Raw genomic sequence first — 19,068 nt, forward strand, 5'->3', positions numbered from 1 at the left:
ATTGTTTTCATTAAATATGTGCAGTTTTGGAGTTCCCCTGTGGTGTGGTGTGTTAAGGATCAGGCATTGTCATTGCAGTTGCTCAGGTTGCTGCTGTGGCCTGGGTTCCATTTCCTGGCCTGTGAACTTCCACAGTTTATTTATTTTATGATAAATATATATAAAAATATACTTTATATATACATATGCAGTTTTTTGTTCATCAAATATACCTCAGTAAAGCTTTTTCTTAAAAAGAAAGAGCTCTTCCTCTTAAATGAAAAGTTGAATTGCATTCAAAATCCATGCTCATTGGAGTTCCCATCGTGGCGCAGTGGTTAACAAATCTGACTAGGAACCATGAGGTTGCAGGTTCGATCCCTGGCCTTGCTCAGTGGGTTAAGGATCCAGCATTGCCTTGAGCTGTGGTGTAGGTTGCAGCTGCGGCTCAGATCCCGAGTTGCTGTGGCTCTGGTGTAGGCCGGTGGCTACAGCTCGGACTGGACCCCTAGCCTGGGGACCTCCATATGCCGTGGGTGTGGCCCTAGAAAAGGCAAAAAGACAAAAAAAAAAAAAAAATCCATGCTCATTAACTTGAGACTTTTCAGCGGTATACTGTAAATATAAATGAAAGAAAGGGAAGAGCTATAAAGATTCTTTATCTTCCTTTATTTATTTGTTGTCCCAGGTCTCAGACGCCCACAGCCAGGCGGGGTGGCAGACACCCTGGCATCAGCAGCTCCAGCGGGGCAGTCAGAGCTGAGTCCGTCCCACTACGGGCAGACCAGTGTTTACAAGGTTGTTTTCAATGCTTGGCTGACGTAACAGCCTTCAGCGTCAGCCTTCCTTAGGGAGAGTGACGACTGTATTTGTTTTTACCCTTCGTTTCAAATGCTGATTTCTTTCTTTATTTTCAGGCTACTTTTTCTTTTCTTTCTTGTGTGTCACAGGAAAAGCCAGAGCCCCCCCCCAAGGTCGTGCTGATGTCTTATCACCAGGAAAGCCACGAATTCGTTTCACTTGCCTGCTCTTTTTCCTGTTTGCTTATTTGCTTTTAGTATTTTTAGTATGTTTTGGAAACATTTCTTTTCAGTGAGTGTTGGAAACTCAGCGCGTCCTTTCTCGCGCTCCCTGTGGGCTCCTCCCTCTCCCAGACCTGGGGACGGGTGGATGCCACGCCCAGCCGTGGGTCGCGTGGGTGTCGCCCGAGGGGGGGGGCGCTCGGTTCCCCCCACCCCCAGTCTGTCTCGGGCCGCGAGCGCCTCCCGTCGGGTCGGGTCACGTCTAGGGGACCAGACGAGAAAGGAACCGTCCGAACGGTAGTTAGACTTATTCCTGCTGCTGTTCCCCCGGGGACCTCAAAGTCCCCGGGCTCCCCAGGAGCCCGCGGCAAGGTCAGAGCTGATCCAAGCGTCCACGCCCTGTCTTGGGAGGCGCTCAGCTCCCGATCCGGAGCCCCAGGGAGTGGGGAGCGGGTCGACGTCCCTGGGATGCGCAGACACCTGCGGCCTCTGGCCTGGCAGGCGGTCCCTGAGCCCCAGCGCCTCCTTAAAGCCGCGACTCCGCCCCGCCCGCCACCCTCCCCGCCCGCGGTTCCACCCAACCGCCGGTTGCCCGCCGCCTTGGCGGAGTGTCGCTGAGTCGCGAGCCCGCGAGGAGTGCGCTGTCCGCCCCGTTCCCGCGCCGGGTCTCGCGTCCCCGCGTTCCAGAGCCACGGTGGCCATGGCCAGCGAGGAGCTGGCGAGCAAGCTGCAGCGGCGACTGCAGTGGGAGGAGATGGAGGAAGGCGGCCCCCAGCCTGAGCCCCGAGCCGCCCCAGTCCCGGAGCCCCAGCCGCAGCCACCCGCCCGGGCGCCCATCGCCAGAGCCGACGCCGAGCTGAGCGTGCAGCTGAACCGACGGCTGGACATCAACGAGGGCGCGGCGCGGCCCCGCCGCTGCAAGGTCTTCCACCCCTACTCCGAGTTCCCGGAGTTCAGCCGCCGCCTCATCAAGGACCTGGAGAGCATGTTCAAACTGTGAGCGCCCCGCGTCGCCCTTCAAGTTGAGCCTCCCTCCCCACGCACCCCGAGGACCCTGAGCCCGGGAGGGAAGGGGTGGGGGGAAGGCGGCGGTGGGTCGGTCTTTCTGGCTGGACGTCCCGGCTCTGACCCTGGGCGGGGGGAACAGGATGGGATAATGCAGGGGTTCCAGGGGTGCCTTTGGCATCTAACCCAGCGCCGCCCAGGTCCCGCGCGCCCGGAGCGATCCCTGAGCGGTGGAGGCGCGGGTATCCAGCCCTGCTGCGATTTCTAGAGCAGAAGCCGCAGTTCTCCCTGACCCAGGTCAGACGTTCCCTTCGCGCGGCCGAGCCCGAGTCTGGGACCCCCGGGTACCGACGGCGGGTCCCGCCCTCTCCGCCGGCTGGCGCCGAGATTTGCCCAGAGCCCAACTTCCAGGAAACGGAGACGCGCTGCGCCTCACCTGCCACCTTCATCTCCCGAGGGAAAAATTAGCCTCATTGTCCTTTCATCTTTTACAACAAAAGAGGAGACTTATCCTTGGCTGGCTCGAGGGGTTGGATGTACTAAAAGAGACTGAGAATTGGGTGTTTCGTAAACTCTTCAGCAAAGAGCAGTACGTTCCTGGAGCCGGCGCGTTTGGGGAGCCTCCTGGAGGCATCACCTTGTCTGTTTACGCGCTTCTTGCCTTTTGGGCAGAAGGCGCCCTTGGGAACCAGACTTGGTAGCTTGCATCTGGTCTGGCCGGTCTCTTTGCGATCCTGCCTCGTCAGCCCCCAGCCCCGGGAGGCAGGGGAGCTGATGGTGATACCAACACAGGACGTTGGAAGCAGCGTGGAGAGACCCCAGTAGTTGGCCTTCTTGTCTGGACCTCAGTTTCCTCATCTGGAAAGTGGGGGAAGAAATTGTCCCTGCCTTTTAAGGCCATGAAGTATTTTGCACACCATAGGCTTCTAACTGAGCTATTAATATTATTTCCAGAATTGGGCCGAGACCGGAAAAATGCCTGGGGGAGCCGGGGCCGCTGGCCAGGTCATGCTTGGGGCGTTTTAAAAAGCATTTGGAATGTGTTTGTCCTCCCCTGTGGAGGTTCTATTTAAAGGCGCTGTGGCCTGGTGCTGTGTGGCCGGAGCTTGGGCTCCTTCCTGAGGCTGGGCTGTGGTCCAGCCCCAGCCCCTGTGCCTCTGGAGGTCAGCAGGGGCTGGTACCCGGAGCCTCTGCATCTCCTCTGCCTCCCTCACACCCTGCTTTCCCGGTTTCTGGCTTCCAGACACTGTTCTCCGGTGTTAACACCTGTCTCATTTGGGCCATTAAGGAAGGCTGCGTTGAGGCAAAAGAATGCGACCGGGGTGTAGATAGACAAGCAGTCAGGAGCTCCCGCTGTGGTGCAGTGGAATCGCAGAGTTGGGGGAGTGCTGAGATTCGGGTTTCAATCCACCGCCCGGCACAGTGGGTTGAGGATCGGTGTTGCCACAGCTGCGGTTTAGTTCTTGACTGTGGCTCGGATCTGATCCCTATCCTGGGAGCTCTATACGCCCGAGGGGTGGCAAGAAAGAAGAAAGGGAGGGAGGAAAGAGAAGAAAAAGCGACCAGTGAGTGGTTTGTCAGAGTCCCTCTGATTGCAGTGGGGTTGTGCCTTTTCTGGGAAAACTTCTCCCCCACTGGCTGTGCTCAGGGCCCAGCAGCTCCTCGCAGTCCAGCTGGATTCGGGGAGGGCAGCTCGAGGGCCTTCATCGTGCTGTCGCTTTGGGGTGACTCCGTTCTTTCGTTTATTATCAATGTATTATTGCTATTACTCTTTTTCTGCAGAACAGTCTTTGAAAGGATGTTTGCTTGTTTGTTGATGGCCTAAGACTAATAAAGGGAGTGCACATAATCAGAGGGTCTTGGGAGACCAGGCAAGGTGCCATTGGCGAGGAAACAACAGGTCCTGAAATCGGGCAGTGTATGGTCTGGGGTCCCACAGAGCTGGCCGTCTGGCCTGTGCATGGTACTTCTTTCTCCAGAGCTACTGTGTCAGTTGGAAGTCTAGGATGGGTTTTCTGTCACTTGCAACCAAAATTGGCTGAAACAACAAAGGAGTTAATGGGCTCTCAAAACTAAAAAAAGGCCAAGTTCCCATTGTGGCTTAGCGGTTTACCAACCTGACTAGTATCCATGAGGATTTGGGTTCAATCCCTGGTCTTGCTCAGTGGGTTAAGGATCCGGCATTGCCGTGAGTGGCGGTGTAGGTCCAAGACACAGCTTGAATCTGGCCTTGCTGTGGCTGTGACACGGGCCGGCAGCTACAGCCCTGAAAAGCAAAAAAATAAACAACAAAAAAAACCCCAAAAAACAACGGGCATCTGATGTCAGGTGTGGCTGGGTCTCGGAGTTCAGATGATGGCATCAGAGCTTAATTTCCTTCTCTTAAGGCAGCTTCCTCTCTGTGTTGTCCCCATTCTCAAGTGGCTTATCCCTGCTGGTGGCAGTGTGACCACAGCAGCTCCAGCAAGTCCAATGGGAAGAAACCACAGCAAAAGCCTTATTGTGTGTATATCTTCTGTAGCTTTACTATTGTTTCTTACTGGCTCTGAACCAGTCGCAGTGGCCAGGGAAACTCGTTGCTCTGATGGGCCGGGCCTGAGCCATGTGCCCCACCCCTGGAGTGACTAGCAGGGGGACTGGCAGTGGGGCTCTTGCTGAAGAAGGGGGGGGTGGATATACAGCTTCATCCTGGCCCCTGACTGTGGGCAGGCTCAGGTCTGCTTCAGCCACGAGGGTCTGAGGCAGGACCGGCAGCTCCTGTCATCAGGTGATGGCATCTGAGGCAGGAGTTACTGCAAAGACACCTTCCTGGGGATTGTCCCCCGTGTCCTAGAAGGCGGGGTGGCAAAGCCACTCCAGTTGGAGATGGCTGAGCGGTGGCTGGAGACACCCATGTGGCAGGAGGAGCCATACAGGCATAGGGACGGGCCAGGGCCTAGGACCTGTGACCCTGGAGATGCTGCATCATCCCTCTCAGTCTTAGTTTCTTGATGGTAAAAGTACCACTTTCCCATGAGGGCCAAGTAGCAGCTGTGGCTGCCAGGGCAGGGGCCGCTAGGGGAATGCTGCCCGCCTGTCCCCCCCACAGTGGTTTGGAAAGGCCTCCCCTTAAACCTAGTATCAAGACCCAGTCATCCATCATGAATGTGGAAGGGGGGGATGAAGCCCCCTGGTTCCAGGGTCATTAACTGTGATCACGGCCAAGTTGCTCAACCTCTTTTGTTTTTTGTCTTTTGAGGGCCACACCTGCAGCATATGGAGGTTCCCAGGCTAGGGGTCCAATAGGAGCTACAGCTGCCAGCCTACAGCCACATCAACACAGGATCCCAGCCGCATCTGCGACCTACATCACAGCTCACAGCAACACCAGATCCTTAACCCCCTGAGCGAGTCCAGGGATCAAACCCACAACCTCATGATTCCTGGTCAGGTTCATTTCCACTGTGCCCCAGCGGGAACTCCCACAGCTATAAGTTTGGTGGATGTGCAAGCTGTGTGTTGTCCTTTTTATGAAATAATTTCCAGCACTTTGCAGTATCTGGTTTATCTGTTGAAGTTGATGTCGCCTGCAGTTTGAGCTGTGGACGTGGCCACTTGGTAGGTCATTGGTCCTGCCCAGGACTGTGCTCAGGGCTCTGTTGAGGGGACTTAAAGGGCTCCTCTGCTGGGTAAGTGGAGAGTGTCCTAGAGCTGCTGTCACAAGGACCACAGGGAGTTCCCGTCGTGGCGCAGTGGTTAACGAATCCTACTAGGAACCATGAGGTTGCGGGTTTGGTCCCTGCCCCTGCTCAGTGGGTTAATGATCCGGCGTTGCCGTGAGCTGTGGTGTAGGTTGCAGACGCGGCTCGGATCCCGCGTTGCTGTGGCCCTGGCGTAGGCCAGTGGCTACAGCTCCAATTCAACCCCTAGCCTGGGAACCTCCATATGCCGCGGGAGCGGCCCAAAGAAATAGCAAAAAGACAAAAAAAAAAAAAAAAAAAAAAAAAAAAAACAAGGACCACAGGCTGGTGGCTGAAAACAAGAGAAATGTATTCTCTTACTGTTCTGGAGGCTGGAATCTGAAGTCAAGGTGTCAGAAAGGGCCATGCTCACTCCGGAGCCTCTAGAGAAGAACCGCGCAGCTTCTGGCTGGTGCCAGCCATCCAGGGCATCCTTGGCTTGTAGATGCATCACGCTCGTCTCCGCCTGGCTGGTTACATGGTGTTCTCTCTCTTTGCGTGTGTGCGTGTCTATCTGTCTGTCTTTCTTCACACGGCCTTCTTCTTCTTCTTTTTTTTTTTTTGGCTGCACCCATGACAAGTTCCTGGGCCAGGGGTTGAACCTGAGCCACAGTGGTGACAATGGCGGGTCCCCAACCCGCTAGGCCACCAGGGACCTCCCACATGGCTTTCTTGTAAAGACACTAGTCATTGGATTTAGGGCCCATCCTCATCCAGTATCACTTTGTCTTAATTCAATTGAGTAGATCTGCGAAGATGCTATTTCCAAACAGGTCACATTCCGACGTCCTGGGAGGCTGTGAATTTGGGGTGGGGGGATCCTATTCAAGCCACCACTGAGGGAAAGCAGAAGTGCGCAGCCTGTGTGGCACCATGGCTGTCTCCTCCTGCCCTCCTGGGGGAGGCCCTGGGGGTGGTGATGTTGGCAGGGGGGACCCTTCCACGGAGGCCCTCAGGTTTAGGAATGTCAGAATCTTAACCACTTTCAATTTTTTAGGTAATTTAGGAGTGTCTGAAACTTAACCAAAGCCAGAACGATTTCTATCCCAACAGAAGGCAGAGCTGTCTTCCCAAAGCCCAACCCTAACCCAGCCGTCTAACCACCAAACTCCAGATCAACAGAAAACCCTCGACTCATGCCAGGAGGGCACTTACTTTCAGCAAGAATTTCACTTTTGATCAGTTTCTAGATCCAGATTCTGGGAGTTCCCGTTGTGGCGCAGTGGTTAACGAATCTGACTAGGAACCTTGAGGTTGCAGGTTCGATCCCTGGACTTGCTCAGGGGGTTAAGGATCCGGTGTTGCCGTGAGCTGTGGTGTAGGTTGCAGATGAAGCTTGGATCCCGAGTTGCTGTGGCTCTGGCGTAGGCTGGCGGCTGCAGCTCTGATTCGACCCCTAGCCTGGGAACCTCCATGTGCTGTGGGAGAGGCCCTAGAAAAGGCAAAAAAAAAAAAAAAAAAAAAAAAATCCAGATTCTGATGTCACTTTGGAATTCACTCAGAACCTGACTTGACCAGAACAAAGTATGCCCATTCTTTTTGTTTGGGCTGTACAGATCCACGCAGACACTTCGAAACGTGGTTTGATCTTTTAAATTTGATTTTCCTATTTAAACATATTTTGCCTAGGGAATTCTTATGCATTCAAGGTTAACCACCCCCCCCACGCCCCCCGGCCCCAGTCCTTTCCAGCCTGTGAACAATTTGGGTTCTTGAAAGGGAGGGTCACTTGTCTTTGTATGATTCGGACCTACCGTAAATGAGCCTGGTGTACTGTAGAAGAAAGAATTTTCTAATGACTGTGGGAAGCCAGAGGCGTCATCAGCCCGGCCGGAGAACGTTCCCTCTCCCTTTCCAAGTGTGTTACTGGATAGCCTGGGCCAGGAGAATAGTGGCCTGATTTTGAACGAAGAGTGAGAAGGCCCCAAAGAAACTGACTCTTCAGTGTGTGTCCAGGGCTGTAATACGAGCTGGTGGAGCGGTCAAGGTTAGACAGGAAATTTTAATTACCCTGGGCTTATCCAGAGGCCTCTTTCAAAGGGAGGTAATGAGGGCAACCACTTAAATGCAGGACCCAAACCCAGCATCTTAAAATGCAGCTGTGATGTTTTCGCAGCAGAGTAAGAGCTTGTGTTTCAATTCCCCAAAGAGAGGGTGGGGAGCGCAGCGTTTGGCTGTAGCCAAGTGGTCTTTTTATTAAGAATCCGAAATGATGACATCATGGACACCCCGCCAGCACCCCTGGACCCCGAAAGGGCGGGGCTGTCCTGGAACTCTTCATTTCTCATTCCCCCACCCCCAGCCCACCTCATTTCTTTTTCTCCTTCCTGGACTTTTCTTGGAGCGAGGGAGGAACGCGTGTGAGTGGGAATTTGCCAGAGAGGTGAAGGAGTCCGGTTAAGCACGTTCACTCTGGTGGGGGGGAGGTGGCGGCCTGTGCTCTCTCATTAGCATCTTTTGAGTAAATTGCCTTACGGACAGGAAACAGTGGATGGAAATCCATGGAAGTTAAGAGTTTTTCTCCCCCTGAAGGAGAGGCGAGGGCTTCTGACTCCCCTGATTGTGTCTTTGGTCCACAGTGATACACCTTAGAGTTGAACTTCCGTCACCTGCCCTGGGTTTTGCACATTTGGCGGTTCCGGGTTGCAGGCCGGACAAGGGAACCCAGGCCTGTCTGCATTCCTGGCGGGCCGTCAGCCAGAACCCAGGCTGGCTTCTGTTCGGGACCTTGGTCTCAGCAGAAAGACACTGTGATCGGGGAGCAATTTCCTGGAGCGGCTTAAGCCGTGGTGTGATCTGTGCAGCGTGTGTGATATTGGGGCAGCTGGAAGGAGGCTCCGCGGTTTATCTTTGCAGAGTTTCCCTGCTTTTCCTTCGTCACTTCTCACCTTGACTCTCTGGGAAGCCTCCCCCTCCTTTTTAACAGAGCACCGCTTTTTACGAGAATTGGAGTGACTTATTAAAATCTTACATAATTCGGGAGTTCCCATCATGGCTCAGTGGTAATGAACCCGACTGGTATCCATGAGGATTCGGGTTTGATCCCTGGCCTCGCTCAGTGGGTTAAGGATCCAGCATTGCCGTGAGCTGTGGTGTAGGTCCCAGACACAGCTCGGATTCCACGTTGCTGGGGCTGTGGTGTAGACAGGCCGCTGCAGCTCTGATTCGACGCCTAGCCTGGGAACTTCCACATGCTGCGGTATGGCCCTAAAAATAAATACAATACAATACAATAAAATCTCACATAATGCCCCCCCCCCCAAAAAAAAGACCTTTTCCCTTTCTCTCTTGCAAAATTAGAGTGCCTAGTTTCAGAGCGTTAAGGTCCAGGCGACTGACTTTATTTCTCTTCTTAGCCCTGTAAGACCTCCCTGCCCCGGTCTAACCAGTAAATAGAAATGCCTTCTCCCGTTGACCTTGGGGGCTTTGATGTACCCAGGCTACATCCTGCCTGGTTTCACGGCCTGGCTGAGCCAGTGAGTCTGAGGATGGGTCGAATGAGTCAGGTCCCGGGAGCTGGTGGCTGCCAGGCTGGTCCGTGACATGGGGGAGAGAGCCTCAACACACAAGCTAGGTTTTGCACAGCTTGCTCTTAACTTCCTGCTTCATGAAAATCTGTGTGTCACGTGCACCCTCGCAGGCTCGCACACGCTTACAGGCGTGCTCACACTCACAGTGCCCGGCCTCCGCATCACCTTGGAGTCCTCCGGGCACAAGCCTCCATAGCCTCCCCCAGCCTCTGTGTCCCTTGAGTGTGGGTGACTGAAGGGCATCACCGTTCTCGATCCTGCGAACAAGGATACCCGAGATGTTGGGGTGTGGACGGTGCCATCTTGCAGGATGAAACTTGACCTGTGCTCAGGGGCCTGCCCCACAGACTCGGGACCCCCAAGGCTGCATGGACCTCCTGTCCATACATTTGCTAACGTCTGTTACCATAGTGAGGATAATGATGAGCCCCTTTCTTATCTGCTATCTATGAGCTGTGTATTCATTCATTCTTTTTTTTTTTTTTTTTTTTTGGTCTTTTTAGGGCAACACCCATAGCATATGGAAGTTCCCAGGCTAGGGGTCAAATCGAAGCTGCAGCTGCCGGTCCACGCCACAGCCACAGCAACGCAGGAGCTGAGCCTCATCTGTGATGTACACCACAGCTCAGGGCAATGCCGGATCCTTAACCCACTGAGCGAGGCCAGGATCAAACCTGCGTCCTCATGGATCCTAGTCGGGACTGTTAACCACTGAGCCATGACAGGAATTCCCATTCATTTGATTTTTTAAAAATTCATTCAGTGAAGCATATGCCAGGTATTAGGATTATATAGATTGATCTGGAGAGGTGTCTGCCGTTGAGAAGCTTGACCAGCTTTTAAGAGTGGGCTGGATTTAACATGATGCTCTTGCCAGGGAAGGATGCAAATCTTGGTAAAGCCATCCACCTGCCATGTACCCTGTGTAGCCTGGCAGGCCCTGAGAGGACGCTGCATTCAAGGCAGGGGGTGGTGATCGTTCTGGACACAGCCGGGGAAGAGCAGCCCGCCAGGACTGGGAAGGGATTCCGGCCCTTGATGGAACAAAGGCCTTGGGGCTGAGGCTCTTAGAGCTGGAAGATGCGGGCTGAGAGCTTGGAGTGTGGTGGGGACCTGCTGGACCTCACGGGGCAGAAGCAGGCAGTGGGGGCAGTGGAGGTGAGCTACAGCCTTGGTTCAGTGTGGAGAAGAAAGGGCTTTCTCACGGTCGGAGTCCTTGAGAAACAGAAAGAATAGTCTCGAAGGTGCTAAGTCCCTTTCTTGGGAGTTCCATTGATAGGTGGGTGGTCTGTCTTCATGGAGGGAGAGGTTTGCAGCAGGCAAGGGCTGGACATCTCTTGGGGTGGCTGGGGGATAGGCTCTATGACTTTCAAAGTTCCCTCTAGGCCAGAAGGACAAGGGCATGGCTGGCAGCTACTTCCATCGGGGATGCTGGTCTGGTCTCCTCTGCATCCACCGGTCGTCGTGTTGGCGTCATCCTTGGACTGGGAGCAAGATGGCCAGGTTCGCCAAGTGCCCTCCAGCTGGGAGGAAATCCGAGGCAGAAGGACTTAGACTTCTTCCAAACAATGAGATCTTTCCAAGAAGCAGCCCCCAAGCCAGCCTCCGGCATCCCTTTGGCCAGCATTTGTCACAGACTCACTGAGGCCAGTGACTGCCCAGAGGAAGGCAATGACCAGGGACCGTGACTGGGCCCCCTCCCCCAGGGGGCAGGTACCTGGCCCAAAGAGGGTCCAGGGAAGGGAGGGGAGGGACCCACCATGTCCCTTTCAGCTTGTGGCCCTGTGTGTTTGTGTACATGGGGGAGACTTAGATGGGGGGCTTGGATTTTGGAGACTAGATGGGGAGAAGCCCATTCCCGGGGGCTCCTGAATGCTTGAATGTAGGCGTCTTTCCTCGGGGACACTTAACTTCTGCCAATGGAATCAAGAGCCCCTCTGATTTCTCTTTGTCAGTGGTTGTCGATCCCTGGCACCTCCAGGCTATATGTGTGTATTTGGGGGTGAGGGGATATGTGTCTGTGTCAACTGCTGCCTTTGCCAGATCTCCATAAAATGGCTTTTGCCTTTGTCTTGCAAGGGGCCTGGCACAGCCGGACCCCGCCGCCCCGCCTCTGGATTTGGAGAGCCCAGCTGGCTTCCTTGGGTAGGTTCATCAGTGACACATCTCGCTTGCTTTGTCTTTGCAAACTGCTCGCTGATGCCTACCTCTTCTCCCGACACCCCCCCCACCCTGGCATCCTCCTTTCTTTTCTTAATTATCCCAAATCTCTGACTTCCTCTCCTTTTAGAAGGGTCTCCAGGTAGAGAGGCAGAGAGCATGGGCCAGCTGCTATCTTTGCTGGGCATCACATACCGTGATGGCTCTTCCTCCTTTTGGTGGCGGCCTGATGTTCTGTTGCTAAGGGCACTTCCCTGGGTGCGGAGGCCTTTGTACAAGTTGTGGGTGGCTAGGGGTGTGTGTCAGGTGGTGTCCAGGTCTGGCTATATTCTCTCTCAGTCTCAGCTCAGCCAGCCCCTGCGTGGCTGAATGCAGGTAGATGATTTTGTGTGGTCTCTCCCGGTGCAAGCCTACCTCTGGTTGATGATAATGTCCTGGCATTCTACCAGCTCCGATCAGGTTTGCAGGAAGTAGGAGGTTGTTTGTGACTTAGAAATTGCCACATGCCCGGAGCTGGCCCTGCTACCTCTTCTTGGTCAGAACGACAAGGGACCCCAAGGCTGTAGCCGATTCCAGCTTTGAGATTAGACAGTGCCCAGGGAACACCAGCCCCACCCAGCATTGCTCACTGTACCTGGGGTGGTGGCCCCCAGTCCTCAGCCCTCTCTGGGTACGATCTAGCTACTGACAGTCCCTGCTCTGCTCCCACAGGGACCTGGTGAGCTCTGACACAGCCTTCGGGAAGTGCTGGCCCCGGTCCTGTGCAGCTGTGCCCATCTTGGCCTTGGTGACAGGGTCTCTGTCCCCTCCCTAAATGACTCAGGCGCCTCCCACCCTTTCCCACAATGGCCACCTTTATTGAGCCCAGCCACTGCCAACAGCCACTGCTTACAGAGCATCCACTGCGTGCAGGCGCTGTTCTTAGCCTTCACACATTGTGAGCGTGATCATCCCTCATTTTACAGATGGGGAAACCGAGGCGCAGAGTAGCCAGGCAACTTGCCCAACATGACACCTTGTGGAGGTGGTAGAGCTGGGGGCTGAATCCAGGCAGCCTGTGTTCTTGTCCCCTGTGCCACCAAATCTCAAATGCCATCCTTGACAACCTCCCCCGCACAGTCACATGGGGCCGTGGGTGGCACAGCCTCTGTAGGCTGCCTGAACTCCAGGCCTCGTGGGACCACCTGCTCCAGGCCTGGGGCAGCTGCCTCCTGCTTGGGCCCCCCCCCATCTATCCTACATATTGTGCCCTCTTGCCAGAGCCCAGATCTCATTGCCTTGCTTCCCTCTTCAGACACCCTGGGCGGTGGAGGATGACATACAATATTCACTAGCTCCCTATTGCCCATGGACCAAAGTCCAGACTCTTCACAGTGACCCTGAAGGCCAGTCACAGCAGCTGTTGCATTCTTCTCTCTCACTGGTCGCCCCAGCCTGGCCCTGTTCTCACTGGGTTATTGGCCCCCCCACAACCCCTCTCCCATACCCCCCAATTTCCAATCTGTCCATTATCGTTGATTCTTATGAGGGTCTGCTCCCCCTCCATAGTGTTTGCCCTGGGAAAGCAGGGGCGGCTCTTTATGGTTCAGTCCTCACACTCACCCCAGGGCCATAGGCAGGGCTGGGGTAGCTTGACCTCTGAGGAGCGGTCTGAGCTCTGCTTCTGGAGCTGCCCCGAGGCCCGAATTATGCCCCAGTGGAGTTTCCCAGCTCCCAGGATTGCCAGGAACAGGGGCCTATGGTGGGGTTGTGTGGCCCCCTCTGGCAGTGCCACCCCCCCCTTGGCATACACCTGTAAGTGAGATGCGGAAAAAGGAAGGTGACCACCTTCTCAGGTTGTCCCCAAGATCACGTGACCTCTCGGTGTGCAGTCACACTTAATTAGGTCACTCCCTTCCAGCCCCAGGTTCCTTCCACTGAGGGAGATGCAGGTCCAGGCCCCAGCCGGGCTGGGCACTTAAGGTGGTACCAGCCTCGAAGAAGCACAGGAAAGGGGCCGGCTGGCAGGGGAGCCGTGGGCAGGGGTGGAGACTGAGGACCCAGAGGCTGGCAGCCCGGGTGCTTTTCTTTTCTATTTGGAGGGACACCTGAGTCCCCCCACAGTCCCCTTTCGGTGGGGTCTGCTGCCCCTGGCCTCTCCCTCCCTCCCCGCCTCCCCCTGGCCATTTCCTTCTGTGACTCGTGGGCCGGGGCACTGCCAGGGCTGTGCCAGACCTGACCGGGTCTGGGTGTGGAAACCCCGGGTCGTTTGGGGGTCCCTGTCCCCCAAGATCCACAGGGCTCCTGAGAATTCCTCAGATAACTAGGTTACCAGGGGCACCTCCAGCCATGGTCCCCAGCCCATGAGGATGTTTACGAGGGGTGCGGGGAGCTGAGGGGAGCATCTCACGACTGCACCTTCACAACAAAGAACCCCCCCTTACTCCTCTCCACACCCCCCATCAGAAGAGCTCTTGCGGGCCCCCCATAGCCTCCATCAGGAAGTGCTGGGGGCAGGGGCGTCCCCTGGGAGGCCCTTTCTCCCCCTCCTCCTTTCTGGAAGGCAGCACCACGCCCCCCTCCTTTTTGAATGGCTGGCTGGCTGGTAACATTAAATTCCCAGATCTGCTTGCTCCCATGGAGTCCCCGGGTACCCGTTTACTCAAAGCCAGTAAAAGGGTCCTGATTTCATAGGACCAAGGACAGACCCCAGGATTAGGGTCTTTCTCTCAACGAGAAGTTTCTCTTAATCACCCCAAAACGAAACCAAAAAATGAGCCTTTATGGATAAGCTTACTAATAAGCTGATTGCTTATCTGCCTGCCTCTAACCTCAACAGCAATGGAACCAAGCCCAGAGAGTAACTTGCCCAAGGACGCACAGCTCAGGCCGTCACCGAGGCCTTGAACCCGGGCACTGTGACCCCAGGAGCACTCTTCCAGCCATCACCGCCCTCCCCCTTCCCCTGGTGGAGCCCCCCCACCGAGGCCCCGATAGACCGAATTGGCCGGATTACACTTGTCAGCGCGGAAGCTTTCGGACACTCTTCCCGCTCCACTCAGCCATTCGTGGCCAGAGGGTCTGGGCATGTGTGCCCTCGGCGTAGCTGAAGCACTTTGCGATCCTGACCTGTTAACTGGTTGTCACCGGCACCTTCCTTTGCAGGGGGGTGGTCACGGGGTGGTCACGGGAGCTGGTTTGCTTTGTTTCCACCCTGGGTTGCTGGCCTCAGCGGGAGAATGTGCATGTAGCTGAAGTCTCCCAGTTTGAGGCCTTTTCCGATGGGGAGTTACAGCAGGCAGCCAGTTTGAGAGCGTGAATCCTGAATCCTCTCCTGAATCCAGTGGGAGTCTCTGGGTGGGGTGGGGGGGTGGCTGTGCACTCCCGCCGCCTGCATTAGGGACAAAGCGGATTTCTCTGCTTGTCCTGAAGGCCCAGGTTTCAGCTACCTGACTCTGTGTCCACTCTGCTGTCTTGCAGGGCACTGAGCACATAGTGGGTGCCCTGTAGGGGTGGGGGTGGGTACCCTGAGCTCTGCCCTGCTACCCTATCTTTCTTTATCAACTTCCAGACACCTTGTATAGACCCCTGGGATTCGTGGTTGGGAGATCCACATAGCCGCTTATCAGAAAAAGGATATTTGCCAGAAAGGAATCCCCACAGCACTAGCTGTGCACAGAACAGAAGCAGGCACTCACTGAGCCCACTCCCACCTTGCCATCACCTCCCTGCATCTCTTCCCGGCAAGGACTGTGTGTGCTCCCCAACCGCCTCAGTCTGTTCCCTCCACTCTCCACCCTGCTCCCCATTCCCCCAAATCCTTCCTGCACATGGAGCCGAGCACACTGAAACAGCCCTCTGAAGTCACTCTTTGGGGGTTGCACCTGTTACCCATAGGAAGACACGGCTCTCCCAGAATGCCTTGTGGGAGCTTCTGGGACATCCTGGCACCTCTGGGCCGCCCTGGGTGACAGGGGCTCCCTCCCACGGTTCGCACATGCTGTTAGATCCAGCTCTGCCCAAGTTCCGGCCTTATCACAGCGCAACTGTCTGTACATCTGGCTCCCCCGGGAGCACTCTTTGTGCTTCCTTCTGCTCTGGAGAGGCCCCAGGTAGACGTGAGCCAGGTGGTGAGTGAGTGAATGGAACTCACTGAGCCAGGCGTTCATCCCACAAAGGCTGCTGGGAACAGCCTGATTGGAAATCAGACTCTGGGCCCAAAGCTTTGGCACTTAATTCCTCAGAGCCTGCTCACTCTTCGTTTGCATGCAGTTGTAACACACTTGGAGATCTGGTTTCCCAGCCTGCAGCAAATCGCAAGGAAGGACGGGCGAACGGGGCGGGCAGGGTAGCCTGGAGGAGGGACAAGGGTCCTGTGATCTCGGGGAGCCCTGGTGCTCGCAGGAATAGGCGCAGTTGGGAACACCGTGGCCCCGGGAAAGGCCACCTGCTTGGGGGATTGTCTGGCACAGTGCCCTTCTTCTACTCAAAAGAACCTGGGCAACACGGGGAGTCTTGTGAAAAAGCAGGTTCTGATGGAGCAGGTCTGGAGAGGGACCTGAAATTCTGCATCCCGGGTGACCGTGATGCTGCTGGTGCTCAGACCACCCTTGCAGTGGCCAGAGCCTGCCTCTTTGAAAAGGCAAGGCATGGTTTCCATACAAGGCCTTTCTGAAGAAAAGCTGGGCTATTCCAATGTCCTGGGGCTCTGAGGTGTAGGTAATCTCCCAACACTGAATTTTCTGGGGCCATGCCGTCCTCCTGAGAAACCCCCTACTCCCTGGAGGTCCCTGGGGAGTTTCTGATGCCAGAGCCTCCCTCCGGCAGACAAAGGCTGGCCCGATTCTTTCTTCCTTGATAGCAGGATTATTCTGGTCAGGTGAAAACCAAGAAAACCCAGGGGCTCTGCACCGTGGAAGCCGAGAGAACAAGCCTTTCATGGACCAGCACGGGGCGGGCATTGGAAACCAGCCCCCGTGCCCTGGCTGCCGTCCCCTTGCTCGTGGGCTTTTGGTGGAGGCCCCTTTGGCCAGGGCAGGGGCTTTGCCGGGTCACAGGCACGCATGGTTGCGGGCCCAGTGTTTGGGGACCTCAGCCCATCCTGCCTCCCTCCATCCCACTCCAGACTTCTCATGTCTTCACTGGACATGAAAAGGGAGACTGGGGAGAGTCCAGTCCCATGAGCACTGCTCGTGGCCCTGCAGACACAGGGCTGGGTTCAAACCCAGCCCCGCCATTCGCTTCGCAGCTCTGATAGCCTCACACAGGATGGGCTGGGCGGTGAGAATCACTGAGGAAGGGCTCCGTGGAAATTCAGCACAGGGGCCATGGCAGGCCGTGGGTTTGGGTTTCCTGCAGGTGCTAAAGCCAGTGGAGGCTGTTTGAGGCCCGGGGGGTGTGGGCAGCTCTTCAGGGCAGCAGCCTTGGGAGATGTGTGCTTCCTCTCCATGGCTGTGGACAGGTCCTGCTTTTCAGTCTATAAATATCCCTCCCGTTGCTTGCTGGCTGGGGGCCGGGGGCCGGGGCTGGGGTGTCATCTCCTTCTGGGCTCCCTACAACTCTGCAAGGCACAAACTGCTCCCGTTAGCATCAGTCTGCAGCAGGCTCGCCAGCCCATCTCTCCCAAGGGAATGGCGGGGCTGGGTTTGAACCCTGGCCTGTGTCTGCAGGGCCACGAGCAGTGCTCATGGGACCGGAATCTCCCCCTAATGGCTCCTGGAGAATAGGAAGATGAAGGGAATAAGGACATTTTATTTTATTTTATTTTATTTGCCTTTATTTTTATTTTTATTTTTTTTTTTAGGGCCGCACCTGCAGCATATGGAGGTTCCCAGGCTAAGAGTCGAATCAGAGCTGCAGCTGCCGGCCTACACCCCAGCCACAGCAACGCCAGATCCAAGCTGTGTCTGTGACCTGTGCTGCAGTTCAAGGCAACGCCAGATCCTTAACCCATTGAATGAGGCCAGGGATCAAACCCACATCCTCATGGATACTAGTTGGGTTCCTTACCACTGAGCCACAACAGGAACTCCTTATTTTGTTTTATTGTACAAGACAAATTCAATTTATTTCAAATTGAAGCAGAAATGAAGTAAATAGGTGCAATTTAAAAGTAATAGATTTTAAAGGATATTGGTAGGAAAACAGTCAAAATTCAAATTAGGTCTATAGAGTAGTTAAAAGTACTATATCAATGTTTATTTATTTGGTTTTCTATTTGTTTTTTTATTTTTTATTTTTATTTTTTTAATCTTCTTTTAAAATTATAGTTGAGTTACAATGTTGTGTCAATTTTTGCAGTACACCAAAGGGACCCAGTTATGCATGTATACACATTCTTTTTCTTTTTTCTTTTTTTTCTGTCTTTTCCAGGGCCGCGCCTGTGACATATGGAGGTTCCCAGGCTAGGGGTCTAATCGGAGATATAGCCGCCGGCCTACGCTGCAGCCACAGCCACAGCAATGTGGGATCTGAGCCGGGTCTGCAACCTACACCACAGGTCACGGCATAGCCATAGCAACTCGGGACCTGAGCCGCGTCTACAACCTACACACAACTTATGGCAATGCTGGATCCTTAACCCACTGAGCGAGGCCAGGGATCGAACCCACAACCTCATGGTTCCTAGTCGGATTTGTTAACCACTGCGCCACGACGGGAACTCCTCTTTTTCTCTTACTACATTCTATCATGTTCTAATGAATGAGGACGTTTTAAAAGACAAAACGTGGAAAAAGCTCAGCAGTGCAGAGAAGGGCTAGAAGGAAGACCTAGGAGAAAAAAAGGAATGCAAGGTCTTGGAATTACGAGTGTTTTGGGTTTTAATATCCTGAATTGCCTTTAATAAGAAAAATCTGGCAGCTCCTGTTGTAGCTCAGTGGAAATGAACCTAACTAGTATCCATGAGGATGTGTGTTCGATCCCTGGCCCTCCTCAGTGGGTTAAGGATCCAGCATTGTGCCAGCTATGGTGTAGGTCACAGACACACCTTGGATCTCTTGTTGCTGTGGCTGGGGTACAGGCCAGCAGCTCTAGCTCCCTTTCGACTCCTAGCCTGGGACTGTCCATATGCTGCAGGTGCAGCCCTAAAAAGAAAAAAGGAAAATCTGGGTTAAAATTTAAATTATAGAAAAAAACCGGAGGCGTTCCTGTTGTGAATGAACCTGAGTAGGATCCGTGAGGATGCAGGTTCGATTCCTGGCCTCACTCAGTGGGTTAAGGACCCAGGGTTCCTGGGAGCTGTGGGGTAGGTTGCAGATGTGGCTCTGACCCTGCTTTGTGGGGGCCACGGTGTAGGCCGGCAGCAGCAGCTCCGGCCCGGGCAGGTGCTGCTCCTTTTCCCTGGGGCTGGATTCCAAATTGCAGGGCATGTGCTGGAATGTTTGTGGGGGGGAGGGGTGAGCAAAGGAGGTTTCCGGAATGAGGAAAACAGGTCCAGTTGCCTTCATTTTCCCCAAAGGCCCCAAGGTTTGGTGTAAGATGCCCTGTTTGCAGATGGCCTTGTCTAAGGGAATTCTCACACTGCAATTCCTGAGGAGAGGGGCTCTGAGCAGGCTTCGCTCCCTGGCTCAGCCTCGGGGGGCTCTGCTGGGGGTCCTCTCCTCCAGCTGCCTTCAGCCACACCCACCGTGGAGTGAAGCTGTTGGTAGATGTTGTCCTGTAACCTTCAGAAGG

At 54.8% G+C, this 19,068-nt stretch overlaps 1 protein-coding gene across 1 annotated transcript in view; it reads left to right on the forward strand.

Moving 5' to 3' along the window:
* The first annotated feature begins 1,606 nt into the window (after positions 1-1,606).
* The window catches only part of EFHD1 (EF-hand domain family member D1), a 49,335-nt gene continuing 31,873 nt past the window's right edge, over positions 1,607-19,068 (forward strand). Inside the window, exon 1 of the mRNA XM_001925385.8 lies at positions 1,607-1,997. Within this exon, the coding sequence (XP_001925420.5) occupies positions 1,702-1,997 (296 nt within the window). The 5' untranslated portion in view covers positions 1,607-1,701. The remainder of the gene's footprint in view (positions 1,998-19,068) is intronic.

Source organism: Sus scrofa, chromosome 15 (assembly GCF_054392235.1).
Source record: "Sus scrofa isolate SSC_HxYL_T2T_F1_AM1 chromosome 15, Sscrofa_HxYL_maternal_Yorkshire_Landrace_v2.0, whole genome shotgun sequence".
Classification (NCBI taxonomy): Eukaryota; Metazoa; Chordata; class Mammalia; order Artiodactyla; family Suidae; genus Sus; species Sus scrofa.